This window comes from Triturus cristatus, chromosome 3_2 (assembly GCF_964204655.1).
Source record: "Triturus cristatus chromosome 3_2, aTriCri1.1, whole genome shotgun sequence".
NCBI classification, from domain to species: domain Eukaryota; kingdom Metazoa; phylum Chordata; class Amphibia; order Caudata; family Salamandridae; genus Triturus; species Triturus cristatus.
Window position 1 is genome coordinate 1,087,448,975 of NC_140584.1, and position 15,866 is coordinate 1,087,464,840.

The window sequence follows — 15,866 nt, forward strand, 5'->3', positions numbered from 1 at the left end:
ACTTCGCGTACTGCGTAGTACCCTATTCGCACTGTGCAAGATGCCGTTTTCAATGATTGCACAGTGCGGATAAGCATCCGGCACTGCGCAATCATTGAAAACGGCATCTTGCACAGTGCGAGCTGTAGTTTTCTGCCGCTCGAGTAGATTTTTACTCGAGCGGCAGCTTTCTCAACGCGGACTGGTAGTTTCTCATCGCGAGCGGTCACGAGCATACGCGACCACTCGCAATGAGAAACCTGACCTCCCCGCGTTGAGAATCTTGCCGGGAGGTTTATTTTCCACGCTTGCGATCGGCAACTTGATGTTGCTGATCGTGAACGAGGAAAAAGTCTCGCCGGGATGTCATTTTGCTTGCTCGCGGTCGCCAACTTGACGTTGATGACCGCGAGCAAGCAAATAATTACTGCTGCACTACGCTACGCGTGTTTGCACTGTGCTACGTGAAATTCGCGTAGTGCGAAGTAGCGCAAACTTTGCAAACTACGCGAGCGTAGCGTTGTGCCTTGCCCAGGCTTAGTGCAAAGGCAACACAACTCATTAAGAAGGTCGACGGAGTTGACATTCCTTTATGATTTTATTTGTACATTTTAATTACCAGTGCATTAGTGGATTACATTCTTAGTAGAACAAGTAAATGACAACTGGTTTGGACTGCTGCCAATACAATTTTACTACACTTGTTCACTTCAACCGCATGTGGCATCATTCTTATTACAGGTGGAGCCACACATCAGAAGGTCTATGCTGTCAGGCTACCTGGATGGGTGTGGCCTGGTTTCACTCAATCAATCTGATCGATTACCTCTACGGTGGCCAGCAAGACAATCCATCAACTTCACCTTCAGGTCAAGGAGGCTGAATAATAAAGGCAGCATGGCTCTAGCTCACACGGTGGGTGCCTTTATATGGAGTTAGGTTGGTTCCTTGGCCAGCTCATCCAGGCTGAGCCCAGCTTTGGGTACCCCTTGCCGTCTGCCCTGCACACATCCATGTGCCAGTGTCCCTGCTCCTGTGCAGTTTAACCTTAATCCCTGTTTAATGTTAATCTCTGTCCTGCCAGAAACCACCTATCAGTAAGTAAGTAAGTAAGTAAGTAAGTAAGTAAAGGGCTTGTAAAGCGCACGAATGCCGAGGCGTCTTGGCACTGGGAAGAAAAGAGTTACACTGTCTTCTACACGCTCTTCTTTCTCTTAATTCTATTTTTCACTCTAGTGCCTAAGCAAGCACATTCATCTTACAAATCCACAAAGGTCAGGTTGACCTTTACTGGGAAATCAGTTAGGTAGTCGAGCAGATCTCTTTTCTGGCAGCTGAGCTAAGCACAAGGGATTTCTCTAAAAGACTGGCGAGAACACAGGTACATGATGTTCAATGCATGTAAAATATAAGATGATAGACCTAGGAAAGATAAATAAATTACAGCTAAACGCCAAAGAGCAAATAATTCTGGCGGCAGACTACAAATAACTTTACAATGAAGAATACAGCTAATGCTGGCTTCAGGGCCCAATCAGGAAGGGTTTCTGGCAGCCCAGTGCACACACGCTGCACATGTCCTCTGTGGCAGGCGAATACAAAGAAACTAGCTCTGTGTGTAAGATCGAGAGCTGTTTGAAAGGGATATAACTGCTGGAGGGGGGGGCATAAGATATTTGGAAGCGTTGTGATAAACAAATACTTGTTTAAAACCATTTTGATCATTGTTAACTCACTTTAGATATTCTGATCGCTGATTAATAAATTAATGTTGAGTTGGTTACAAAATTTCCACCAATGTGATGTGACATGACTCACCTTGAAGAAATACTTCTTTAGGAATGGGGGGGAGGAATCTGCTCTCTTTTCAGTGGACGCCTGTGCCCTGAAAGTGTAAATGAAACTTGGCACTGCAACTGATGCTGACGAGGGTCAAAGGTCTCCGGGCTCACTTAGGGACTCGGGCAGTCTCAGGGGCCAGAGCAGGGGGTGATGCGACCTTTGTGGTCAGGTTAGAGTCGAGCGAAAACAAGAGAAGGCCAGTGAAAACCACAATCCCTAAGACAGTGTTAGTTACCAGTATAGTCAATAAATACATTACCATAGTGCAATACACCAATAGTAAAATACAGTGATAGGCAACAAATGATCTAGTGAATGTAAAACACCACCCCATGTCCTTTACAGTATACTGTTAAGACAAAACTTCTAGACATAAAAATGTAGGTACAACGGTGCGCAAATCACACAAGTTTACTGTTGGGGAGACTTGAACCAGGAACACTCAATGTAGCTCACACACCAGTACCTTCATGTTATGGTTTAAGTTTATTAAATAACTGCTTAGTTACTTGAAACCATTGCAATAAAAATGACTATATTAACCCCTTGTGTGCCCCGCCCTTTCCCCGCCCTGTGCCGGGCGTTGAATTAGCGGGCGGGGTTCATGACGAGATAGTCTCGTCATGGGCACAGCGCAACCGCGGCCCATGACGAGACCATCTCGTCATGGGCACTCAAGGGGTTAAAGCGTGGTATATTGTTTATTAAAATCAACTGAGACTAAGTGCTAAAGGCTTATTTAAATACCATATGCCTGTCTAAAATGACAATTTGTTGGTGAATAAAACTCTTTACATTTCATGGCCCGCTTCAGTCTTGATGTCACATGGGAGTGGGTCACGCTGTTTCCGGAATGAAGAAAGTGAGGTAAGGTACAAATGACAGATGTGCAGCCTAAATTAAGGTAATTATTTTTATGAAGGAAAAGTGGTTTGATTTCTCAGCAAGCCTAGGGGGTTGCTCTGTGGAGCAGTCTTTTCTCTGCCTTCAACAGGAATTTGACAAAGTAACAGTTCAGCTGGGTACCCCCTGGGTCAAAGTAGGCCAGCACCGCCTGCCTTCTAGAGCGAACACCTCTTTGGTTGAAGGCCCTTTTCAGTAGCTGACTAATTTTGCCCTGTCCTTGTTTGTGTTGCCAAAAGGAAATACGATGTTGATAAATGGTGGAAAATGGCGTTTTTGCGGCAAACATCGACAAAGGCTGTTGCCAAAATGCGTCTGTTGTGCCTAAGGTTCCTAATAAATCTTTGAACCTGCCCCCGTGAGTGCTGTTATCCTTGGGAGAGACTGTCCTGGAGGAGTATATATAGATATATATATAAATATTCACTGAAAAAAACATAGGTTTCAGGGACGTTATAGTCAGTTGGATATTTCACTTGTACAAAACCATAGAAATTCCCCTGTTATAGTTAGTTCAGCTAACCATAACTCGCGCCCTCGCAATGCACTGCTGATGACGTCCCATATTACCTCATTCATAACATGGTCAGTGACATCACTGATGACATCACTGATGACATCTCAAATGACATCACTGATGACATCACTGGTGACATCATCCAGTGACTGTGTGTTTCTATAAAGTTTAAATATGTTTTATATATATGCCAAGGTGTATTTAAGAATGAGTGGGTGTATAAGTGTCTGGATGAAGGATTTAGTAGGTGTGTGACTGATTGTATAAGTGAGTGATTAAATGTGTCTTACTGAATGTATGGGTTAGTGACTAAACTGTCTGAATGTGTGTATTGGTATGTTTGTTGTTGTGTAAGCTGCTGCATGTGTTGGTCAGTAGCTATATGAGTGTCTATATGGGCTATTGGTTGCCTGAGTATTTGTATGTGAGACTGAGTGTCTGTGTGGGTGGGTAGCAGATGTGTTACTCTGTGCATAGATGTGTGAGTGGTTGATTCACTGGGTGTATGTGTTCAAGAGTGCATGTGGAAACAGCTGTATGGGTGGGTGAGTGTGTGAATGGGTGTGTCAGTGAGAGATGGGATGTCTCAGTGGTACATGTCCAAGTAACTACATATGTAAAAGGCAGTGTATGTGAGAGTTGATGTATATAAATGACTACACGTGAGAGTCAGTGATTGTGAGAGTGGCTGTATGGATGAGTGTGTACTGGTATCAGTGATTGCATAAGAGAGTAAGTATGTGTTAGTATATGTTTGAATAAGTGAGGTGTTGTGTGTATAACTGTATAGGTGAGGAAATGGGAGTGTGATTGATTCTTTGCATGACTGACTGGGTGTGTGAGTAACTCGATGGATGAGTGGCAGTGGGTGAGTGTCTGTATAGGTTTATGAGTGCATATGATAGTGTTGTATTGATGAGTGACTGTATGTATGAGTGATTGTATGGGTGAATGAGTGGATGTGTGTGTAGACCTAGCAATCAGTGAGTGCGTATGTAGTAACTGGTATTGGTGTGTCCATGGTTTCGAAAATGGTAGTCTGTATTTTACAGTGGGTGTATCAAAGGTTATATTTGAGTGTGAGGAGGTGCATCAGATTTTGACGTGGATAATGTCATCAGTGATGTCATTTGAGATGTCATCAGTGATGTCATCAGTGATGTCACTGACCATGTCATGAATGAAGCAATATGTGACGTCATCAGCAGTGCATTGCGGGGGCGCGAGTTATAGTTAGATGAAATATAACAGGGGAATTTCTATGATTTTGTACGAGTGAAATGTCCAACTAACTATAACGTCCCTGAAACCTATGGTTTTTTCAGTGAATTTCTAAGGTTTTTTAAATGCTCATTTCTAACTATAACGTGCCTGAAACCTATGGTATTGTCAGTGAATTTCAATGTTTTTTTAAATGCTAATTTCTAACTATAACGTGCCTGAAACCTATGGTCTTTTACAGTGAATTTCAATAGTTTTTTTAATTCTAATTTCTAACTATACCTACAAAGGTAGGACATGTGAAGAAAGAGGAAGAAAAGCGCTGAAAGAAGCAAAACAAATACTGAAAGAGTCAACAGAAGTCCAGAAAGACGAACAAAAGTGTAGGAAGAAGCAAGAGATGTGCAGAAAGACCCAACAGAGGAGCAGAAAGTCCTCCTGTGCCCCCAACTTTTTACTGACGAGTACTGGTGGTAACTAACTCTGACTAACCAGGACCGGAGCCAGTGCTATGCTAAAAGACACTTAGACTACAGTGAAAACACCTACATACACTAGGGAACACTATGCGTTGGGGTACCCCTGTGATTAGCATGGCCTCCTCTGTATTTGCCATGAGTTAGTGCCTGGGTCATTGCATGAGTACATGGGTACTGAGTGGATGATTCGAGTACTGCAAGGAGAGTGCATGGTGAATTTATAAGTGCTTAGGTTTTGGCGGAGTGATTGGATAAGTACATGGTGCTGGCTGGGTGATTGGAGGAGTGCATGGGTAGTGACAAGGAGATGGCTGGACTGCATCAGTAGTGCTCAGGGGATTGTAGCAGTGCATGTGTTAGTGCTGGGGTCATTGCATGAGTACATGGGTAATGACTGGATCATTAGAGTGCTGCAAGGACAGTGCATGGTGATTTTATAACTGCCTGGGTTTTGGCGGAGTGATTGGATAAGTACATGATGCTGGATGGGTGATTTGAGGAGTGCATGGGTAGTGACAGAGGGATTTCTGGACTGCATGGGTACAACCTGGGTAATTGGAGGAGTGAATCAGTACTGTGTAGGTGGTTAGAGGTCTGCATGGGTAGTGCACAGGGGATTGTAGCAGTGCATGTGTTAGTGCCTGGGTCATTCCATGAGTACATGGGTACTGACTGGAAGATTAGAGTACTGCAAGGAGAATGCATGGTGGATTTATAAGTGCTTGGGTTTTGGTGGAGTAATTGGAGAAGTACATGGTGCTGCCTGGGTGATTGAAAGAGTGCATGGGTACTGACAAGGCGATGGCTGGACTGCATGGGTAGTGCTCAGAGGATTGTAGCAGTGCATGTGTTAGTGCCTGGGTCGTTGCATAAGTACATGGGTAATGATTGGATGATTAGAGTACTGCAAGGACAGTGCATGGTGAATTTATAAGTGCCTGGGTTTTGGCGGAGTGATTGGATAAGTACATGGTGCTCACTGGGTGATTGGAGGAGTGCATGGGTAGTGACAGGGCGATCGCTGGACTGCATGGGTACTGCTCAGGGTATTCTAGCAGTGTATGAGTTAGTGCATGGGTCATTGCCTGAGTGCATGGGTAGTGACTGGATGATTAGAGTGCTCCGAGGAGAGTGCATGGTGAATTTATAAGTGCTTGGGTTTTGGCGGACTGATTGCATAAGTACACACATGTCACATCAGGCCCCGCCCTCTCCTTTCACCACTGTGCAAATGCGCCCCCTGGCGGGTTGTAAGTTGGGGGATTAATTCCCCTTGAATCCTGAGGATCCCTGAGGGCCAACTAGCCCACCAGGTACATCCAGTAAGCACCATAGAGCTGCGTTGCAGAGAGGTAGTCTGGGGCCATGCCCCTTTTTACATCTCTCTGCAACGCAACTCTGTGGCGTTTACTGGACGTACCTTGTGGGCTAGTTGGCCCCCAGGGACCCTCAGGATTCAAAGTGACTTAATCCCCCAACTTAAAATGCACCACTGGGCGCGTTTGCACACTTGTCACATCAGGCCATGCCCCCTCAATGCACCACTGTGCAAACGCACCCCCTGGTGCGTTGTAACTTGGGGGATTAAGTCCCCTTGAGTCCTGAGGGTCACTGGGGGCCAACTAGCCCACCAGCGACCTCCAGTAAGCGCCACATAGCTGCGTTGCAGAGTGGTGTTTAAAGGGGTGTGGCCTCTCTGCAACACAGCACCCTGGCGCATACTGGAAGTACCTAGTAGGCTAGTTCGCCCTCAGGGACCCTCAGGATTGAATTGGACTTAATCCCCCAATCTACAAGGTGCCAGGGGGTGCGTATGCACACTTTCTATGTTAGGCCCTGCCCCCTCCCTTCACTACTGTGCAAACGCACCCCCTGGCACGTTTTAAGTTGGGGGATTAATTCCCCTTGAGTTCTGATGGTCCCTGGGGGCCAACTAGCCCACCAGCTACCTCCAGTTAGTGCCACAGAGCTGCATTGCAGAGAGGTGTAAAAAGGGGCGTGGCCTCTGAACACCTCTCTGCAACGCAGCTCCCTGGCGCATAATGGAGGTACCTGGTGGGCTAGTTGGCCCCCAGGGACCCTCAGGATTCAAGAGGACTTAATCGCCCAACTTAAAACGCGCCACAGGGCGCATTTGCACACTTGTCACATCAGGTCACGCCGCCTCCCTGCACCACTTTGCAAACGCACCCCGTGGTGCATTGTAAATTGGGGGATTAAGTCCCCTTGAGTCCTAAGGGTCTCTGGGGGCCAGGGGGTGCGTATGCACACTTTCTATGTCAGGCCCGCCCACTCCCTTCACCGCTGTGCAAACGTGCCGAAATTAAAAAAAAATATATATATCTTTTTTGGGTCCTGGGGGTCCTTCTGGGACCCCCTGAGCAGGCCTAGGGGGTCAGGGTGTTTCAACCCTGCCCCCTTCTCTTGTTTTATACCTTTGTTTTCTAGCGACTCGCTTTTACCGAGCTACAAGATGGCTGCCAACACTTCCTGGTTTGGAGTGTTGGCAGCCGTTACTAACTAGCTGGCTCCTACCCCTATATTGAAGTACGCCTCAATTGGAAATTTAGGAGAGCGGTAAAAATATTGGGTACAAGAGACTCACGATTATAGAGAATATTTCTACTGTTGGAAAGATATCAGTAGTGTCCCCTGGCTGTAGAGATATTTGTCTGTTATCTGGTGAGTCCTGATAAAGGTGGTGCCTATTCTATTCTTATACCACCGAAACGCGTTGACCATAGCCACTCAGATCCTGTTGTATGCAGTTGTCCTAAATGGTCGTTGGGAGATTGAAAACTACGTCGTCTCCCACTTCCCAGACATATGTAGTTGTGAATGGGGCATGAATGTGGATTGAGAGATATGAATGTATGAGAGTTGGTTGGTATGTTTATTTGGTTTTTCTCTCTACCGGGGGGTATATTATGTTGTTATATAAAATTGTCATTATATTGTGAAGTTACATGTATTTATTGATTCCATTTATTGTCTATACACAAATGATAAAGAGGATATATGAATGACTTTGATAAAAGAAAGAAAATCATTAAATAAAAATAATTTTGATAAATTAAAAGAAATTAAACAAATAAGAGTTAAGATTCTTATGTTTTTGGATTATGTCATGGTTATATTTCATGCACGGCCCATGTTGAATGTAAATTTGTTATATTGAAAAGAAATATAGGTCATGAGGGAGCATTCTTCGAGTATTTCGTGTTGGCAGCCAATCACAGTGAAGCTCGTGCACGGGACTTAGGCTTCGCCCAGATATTGAAACTTTTATTTTTCGAATTTCTCAGCAACTACTTAACGGATTTACACCATTTTAAAAAAAGTTCGCTTTCTGAACCAAGCTCTACCTTTCTGCCAAATTTGGGGTAATTCCGTTCACCAGTTAAGGCTGTAGCTCGTCACAAACTTTCCTATGGAAATTAACATGGGGGAAAACGTGTTTTGGGACCCCCTTTTTTTCTCAGCCCCCACTTGACGAATCACCCCCAAACCTTTAGGATAGGAGCTGACCTGGATAGACTTTTCTTTTGAGAATTTCGCAAAGATTCGTCAAACGACGCCAAAGTTATTAGCAAATCAAAAAATGCTTTTCCTATGGAAACTAGGTTATAACTATAACTACTTACTGGCGACCGCCAGTAGGTGATATATATATATAATTTTTGTGTGTTGAAAGGTAGAGAAACCAAACAAGCCAGTTCCTTCACCAGGAAATGAAATTACTTTAGTTGCCTAGAATGGCAGATGCAGCTCTCTCTTGGAGGCTGCCTGAAAGAGTTTCTGAGATGAGGGAAGTTGGATATGGGCTCGAAGAACTGTTTCTGTATAGAAAATAGAAATAGTTTATTTTACAAACTACTCTTGCACACAAACAGTGCTTGGGCTCCCGCGCACCAGCTTCCTTCATGCAGAGCTGCGGCCCACTGTGACGTCAGATGACACTTCTACGTACTTAAAACTGAAGGGATATCCTCAGTGCTAAATTTGTACAAAAAACATAAGTGCCAGGGCCCTCTTCAGGAGGCCACTGCAGCTTGCATCACCCACTGCCCCTTCCAGTGTTGCCAATTTTTTTGTTTTTTGCAGTTTTATATAGCGCGAACTCGACCCGAAGGTATTAAAACGCTTCACATGAGCACCAGTTACGTTACACACGGACACATTCAATTTGTTTATTTTTGTTTGTTAGGCACGGGGAGATTAAGTGATTTGCCCAGAATCACATGTTGTGGAGTTGACCCACGAGGCTCCCCCAACACATTTATAAACAAGTACTGTCAATGCTAGTCTTTTGAATTTCTTGCAGAAAAATGGTTTCTGAATCTTCACTGAGACAGGGCAGATCCTAAATGGGCAGAGGAAAGGTTTGCTTCATACACAGTACAAGATGGGCAAGCAGGAGGGGGTAAGGTGAGCAGGGGGGCGAGGAGGCGTGGGAACACAGAAACACATGGTAATGAGAAATCAGGGAGATGCAGGGGCAAACCTGGCAGAGATGTGCATGTTCAAGAATGCAGAGGGAAGTGGGGGTAGGGTAGCCGCAGTGACACTGGAAAGCGTGGGCAGGGAGGCACAGGGAAACATAGGCTGGGAGATACAGAGGGACACAAAGAGGTATGGAATGCACAGGGGGCACTAGTAAAATGGGATTGAACACTGTGGGTGCGGATGGCAAAAGGGGGTGTAGAAAGCACAGAGGGCTAGTGAAAGCTTGGGGGAGGGGGCAATGCCAGGCACATAATGGCCTTACAGTAAAAAAAAGCATATGTAGTGACAAATATGCAGGTGCACATACAAGAGCATGCAGAAGCCAAAGCACCCTCCCCCCTACTGTCACTCGTGATACTGCGGGGCGTAGAGATAGCCCTGCTTTGATGTCTCTGACGCATTGCAGCCATACAAGCAGCAACCATGATGATGCTCATGTCACAGTGACTTATGTTTGTTATTTCAACCCTGAGACAGCGCATGCGCATCTTGTTACCTAAAAAGGGGCTTGTAGCCCGGCCACTGCTTACCATTTGTTGACTTCATTGTCAGTCTTATTTGTGGCTCCAGTATCACTTTCTCTTTGTTTCTCCCTTCCATGCAACATAGACCAGATACTGATTGCTTCTATTGATTAGTGTCCTTCCACTGCTTGCACTAGGATTGAGGTACTTTCTTCTTCCTATCCTGTTGTCTTCATTGTTTCTTGTTCCACCATTACTCCTCTCACATCGTTGCTTGCCCATCATTGTTGCTTCCCACTGATCCATCCATGTTGTTGTTTGCTTGCCCTGTGCCCCCGCTCCCCTCCCGCATTGTAGCTTGTCCACTGTTGCTTAGACCATACTTGTTCCTTCACCTGTCATCCTCCCCCATTGCTGCTTTCCCAGTGACATCCACTACAACTTCCACTCCCCTTCCGCCTGTTGCTGCTTGCCATGTCATGCTTGCCTCCTCTACTGGCTTTGCCAATGCTTCTTTATTTAAAAGTTTCACATGCTATCGTTAAAACATAAGAAAGAAAGGAAGCATAATTATTAGAGAAAGAGTCGAAGGTGGAATGGACAGCACAAACATTAAGATCAGAGCAAGTGGGAAAATATCTACCATAGCAGTGAGGGTTCTGGGATCCGAGGTGGATAACAGTGTGGCAGCAGGTGGTGGGAATTAGCTTCTTGGACCTACTGGCATCAATACTGGATGTAATAAAAATCTACCTGGGTTGGGAACAGTGAGAGACAACACCACGGACTACCGGCTATGTCTGAGTTCTGTTCTATGGCAACCCCACAGTCATGGTCTCTGTTCCTGCTGGAGTGGAACCAGTGAGGCTCCGGGAGCAGCCGGATCCCAAGCTCTACTTCCAGGGCCCACCTCGCTTATACCGGCTCATCCTCTCCCATTTCCAATCCATAGGCCCTTTGCTCACGCTCGCCTGCTTTGTCAGTAGCAGAATATTCCCACAAGATTAACATCCCAGCAAACATCAACCAATCACAGTTATTGGCCCTGAGAATGTTTGTCCTTCATATGGACATATTACCTTCCGGCACAGAAGATTTACATAGAGGCTACCAGGGTAGAAAGAACATGAACTGTTCAAATTATTGTGCCGGCGACCAATTGCCCATCAAACTGTTAAAACGAAAACATTTGTCCATCAGTTATTATGACAGAGACCAAATTCCAGACCCAACTGTTGTGAGAAACTATATATTTTGCCTTTTAAGATCATTCAATTCAATTCAAAACATTATTTGGCAGCATTGTGGCAGCCATAAAAGTTATTCAAGAACTGATATTGCTAAAAACATTTTACATCATAACAATTTAAATTAAGATTTGACCAATACAGCCAGAAGGATAAAATATCTCATACAGTACCAAACTGCAACAACATATCTCCTCAGTGCATCAAAGTTGTGCCCGCATGGAAGCCTTTAAAAAGGCTCCCACATTAGAAAACACTGCATAATTATGTAAAAGTAATAGGAATCTAAGAGCAGGTCTGCATTGATTAAGTTTTCTGACCCGCTGGGACTACTCGAGCTGTAAAAAAGCCAGTAAGATCATTACTGGTGAAATTCCCTTGATGATAGAAACATTCCCACCCGAAGATGGCCACTAAGTTTGCCCTCTAGTCAAGGTAGACATTCGACCTATGAAATAGAGAACACCTTGGCTCTTCCAATAGCAATGCACTGTGACCAAGGACAACACTGACAGAAAAGGAGTACAACTGCGAAGATCCTTATTCTGTGTATTAAAGGTAATAGCCATCCTTAGCTTGTACTTTTTGCTGTCATCTAAAAAGGAAAATACATAGCAAGCGATAATTTACCTGAAAATGTTTTAAGAATTTTAACTGTTTTGTTAATTACCTCTCAGTGACACAGGAAATGTGTAGTGACAGAGTGATAGATTTTCAGCACATGAAACACTCTTGGATGAAGCAACATGTATCAATTACTTACCTGCAAAAGACACACAATTGATGGACGGAATGCAGAACAAATCAAAACATTCACCCCCAGACAAGAGATCTGGGTTAAATCCAGCATTCTTGTGCTCACCATGCCACCCCAGTTTAGACCTGGCCAAATGCAAATCAGTCTTGACCCTGTGCCTCATGGGAACAGTCCAGACCGAACTGCCAAGCCATGTCCTCCCTGGACTGGAAACAAGCATCCTAGGACCGGTTTCAATTACTTACCTGGAAATTGTATTACTCCAAATCCTACTCCATCACTTTATTTCATCATCAGATGAGGCAGCACTCCCTCCATAAACACCCCTACCACTTCCGACTTCTTCTATATAGGTCCCTCCCCCCACCACTTGACCTGTTCAGTAGACAAGTGTAGCTCCCATCAAACTCAGTTGTCCATGAAGGGCCAGAGGGTTGTATGAATTAAAGTTATTAGTAGTGCAGCAGATGCAGTTGCACCGGGTCCAGAGTGGTGAGGGGCACACATCCCCCTAATTTGAGACTATTTGTTTACTAGCAAATCAGTGGATGGGGTGCAGTATCTTTTCATGCATTAGGACCTATGGTGCTCTTGTTATGCCACAGGATCTGAACAAGATGGTGAAATGGGGTGATGTTGAGAAAACAGCCTTTTCGCACAACAATGCCTGAGACTGAAATATAGGTTAGACTGAGGAAGCACCTTCCTGAACCGGCAGTATTGATTTTGCTGTTTAAGACGTTCACCCTGTTCCCATGAAAGGTTTTCACATTATTTGTCCTTTGCATTACATGTTTTTCTCTATTTCAACAGAATAAAGAGGTTGCTTCCATCTCGGGTTCATGCTTTCTTACCACCAACATTGACGGCCTTCATTTTCCAAAAGGGCTCCAGATCCAGGTAGTCTAGAAGAGCAGCTGTGTGGATCACCACATGGACCCCTTTCATGGCCTCCAAGAGCTGACTGTACTCAGTGATGTCGCCTCTGACCACTGTCACTTTAGTAGTTGCTGCAAAACATAAACAACCAGAGAAGCCTTAAATCAAGAAGGACCACACTACTGATGATCCCACCTTTGCAAACAAAGCTTAGGATGTGGCGGCTTCTCGGTTCAAAGACGACAAGGGCCATATGCAACCACTGAGAAATTAGCATTTAAATCAATATATATATCTGTAAGCGCGCAGCGTGCGCGCACTGAGCAAGTACTGTGCGCGCACCTTGCCGTGCGCGAGCGCACTTCTGATTGGTTGTTAGATGTCAGTAAACATTCGAATCGGTGGAAATCAGGATGCGGCGGCCGCCATTTTGTCTCTCGCATAAAGAGGGGGTGATAAACAAAGGGGGAGAACTTGAAAAGGGGGCAGAGTGGGGAGATATTGACCCACTAGGCATTGTAAGGGGGTCACAGTAGGACCTTGTAGGGCAAAAAAAAAGATTTATATTTTGAAAAAAAATATCGCCGAGTGCGCACCCAGCGCGCACCCGAAATTTAAAAAAAAATAATAATAAAAATTTGCAATTAAGTGAAAAGATATAAGGTGGCTCTAAAAAGAGCCCTTGTGTTTATTGTTTTTTGGTACCTACAAGTAAGGATTAAGGAGGCCAGTTTGGATATGCAGCCTGCAAGTCTATCCACTTGCCATCCTCCAGACGCTGAAGGCGCGGTTGGTCGCCGCGGCAGCCAGTCTGAAGTCCCGCACGACACCAATACTCTCCACTACAACTACCACCCTTCCCTTCCTTCTTCATCCATGCCCCTGAGAAGTTGGAACCACTCATCTAGTAGTCTTTGGAGCTCTTTAGGGCCTCGGAAAAAGGTAGTAAATAGCTATAGAAATAAAGCAATAAATACAATAAAATATACAGTTCCTAAAGTAAAAAGGCAGCATGCCAGGCTATCTGTTTATCATGCAAATGTCACAATGCAGATGACACAACATCTCATTTTCGCCATCCTCTGCTCACCCAGATAAGGTGTTTACTTTATACACTCAAGGCTCGAGGGAGGGTTACATATGCAAACCCATCTATACAGAACAACTGTGCTGAAGCTTTGTATTTACAGCCTGCCTGTTGCAGCCAAGTCATACACTCTTTTAAATGAAAATATTCTATTTGTAGTTGGTGTTGCATGTATTCATCCGAAAATATTCCTTGAATAAAGGATTAGAGTCACAACCCTATACCAGTATAAAGAAAGTATCCTTCTCCTAAGAGAATCTCATAACCTGTTTGTGGAGAGATAGGACTGTTGCAAGAACTGCTTCTGTCCCAAGCGAAAAATGCTGTGGCAACAAATGATGAAAAGAATGCTAAATAAATCTAACATTCACCCACCAATCAAAAGATCTGGGTTGAATCCATTGTTCTTTTGCTCACTATGTCACCCCAGTTTGGACCCAGCCATATGCAAGTCTGTCTTGACCCTGTGCCTTATGGGAACAGTCAAGCCCGAACTGCTAAGCCGGGTCCTCCCTGGACCAGAAACAAGCATCCTGGGACCGGTTTCGGGGTATCACCCCTTATCAGCCAGGCTAGCTTGAATCCAGTGGCACAGCGACCCAGGGACCCATGTCTGGGACTTCCCCTTCCCACTTAGGGCAAAAAATGCTGTGGCAACAAATGATGGACGGAGTAAAGCACGATTAACAGCTACTACATCCTCGTATTGGCCTGGTCCACCGCCTTCATAGACACACATGCCCCATTATTCTATCAGGAAATCAGACGCAGAGAGCAGCATTCCCTAGGAAAAAAACCTCTATACAGTAAGGTGCGAAATGTTTCATATTGAAGTGCTGGTCTGTTCAGTACGACTAGCCACATACGAAATTTTAACTACAATGGCAAACATCAAGAAATTCCTCAAAGCACATAAAATTTCTTGAATTTTTGCATTATGTGTTTTCACATTTTTTCTTATCTGAGCGTGCAACTTGCATAAAAAGAAGTCTTGCAGGATAACAGCAGGAGATTGGTTCACACATAAGATTTCTCACTGAGGGCCACTTTCTGCTCAAAGCCCGTCTCTTGCGTGTATCCTCCAAGACGACTGTACACAAGGTGCGCACTTGATAACAACAGTGATACAAGATATCGGTAAACAACATTTAAAGATAAAAGCATAATTCCACAATAGTTTCGTGGAACTTCTTGAAATTTCAAGACACAAAATTATGCAGTTTGGTACAGATGGTGCACATGACTCTTTGTCACTGAGAAGCATGCTTAATCATGATGCCCAGAGATGTCACAGTAGCCATTCTAGGAACAATTTAATATAAGGCAATCTGCAGAGGTCCCAGGTCTTGTGTAGTCAAAGGTTCTGCAGCATCTCTCTGTTCACTGGAGGAAGCCCCAGACCTACTGGACCCCATCAAGAAGGTGAGAAAGTCAAGAGTCCATATTCCTATTAGATCCACTGGAGCGTGGGTATCTCTTGGCCTGAAACCCCACAGATACTGGAATGTAGTGCTGGATGCAACAAAAAAGATGCCAGCCTCAGGAAAGGCTCTCTTCTCAATCCAACTCTTCACACACTTTGGGACATTCAAGGTTCTCAGCCCAAAACCGCTTGGATCATTATAAGGATGAAATCAGGGCAATTGTAAATACGATCACTTGAAATGGGAAAGAGATTAAGAAAGAGGAGGCCAGTTCTGAAGAAGAAGCCACTGAGCTACTGGAACTGGTCAAAGAAATCCTCCCTCGGCAAGCTCTACAGAAAAGGCTTCTGTGCCTCACACCCACATAATGTAGGAATGAAAATGATCCTATAGCCTCTCATCCCGCTAAATGCACAAGCCCTCACACCACAACATGCGCACAAAAGGCATAGGTGGCAGAGTGCAGTGTTTCATAATGTGGAAAGAGTCCGGGGTCCTCTAGGGTCTGATGTGCAGCACAGTTGGATTCCCCTATTCATGCTCATGACATAAAAGGGAGAA

At 44.7% G+C, this 15,866-nt stretch overlaps 1 protein-coding gene across 2 annotated transcripts in view; it reads right to left on the reverse strand.

Annotated features, from left to right (window-relative positions):
- The window catches only part of LOC146859174 (3 beta-hydroxysteroid dehydrogenase type 7-like), a 160,291-nt gene that overhangs the window by 47,359 nt on the left and 97,066 nt on the right, over positions 1–15,866 (reverse strand). For both annotated transcript variants that reach the window (XM_085649849.1, XM_085649848.1), the window contains exon 3: positions 12,770–12,925. In XM_085649849.1, coding sequence (XP_085505975.1) covers positions 12,770–12,925 — 156 coding nt within the window. The remainder of the gene's footprint in view (positions 1–12,769; positions 12,926–15,866) is intronic.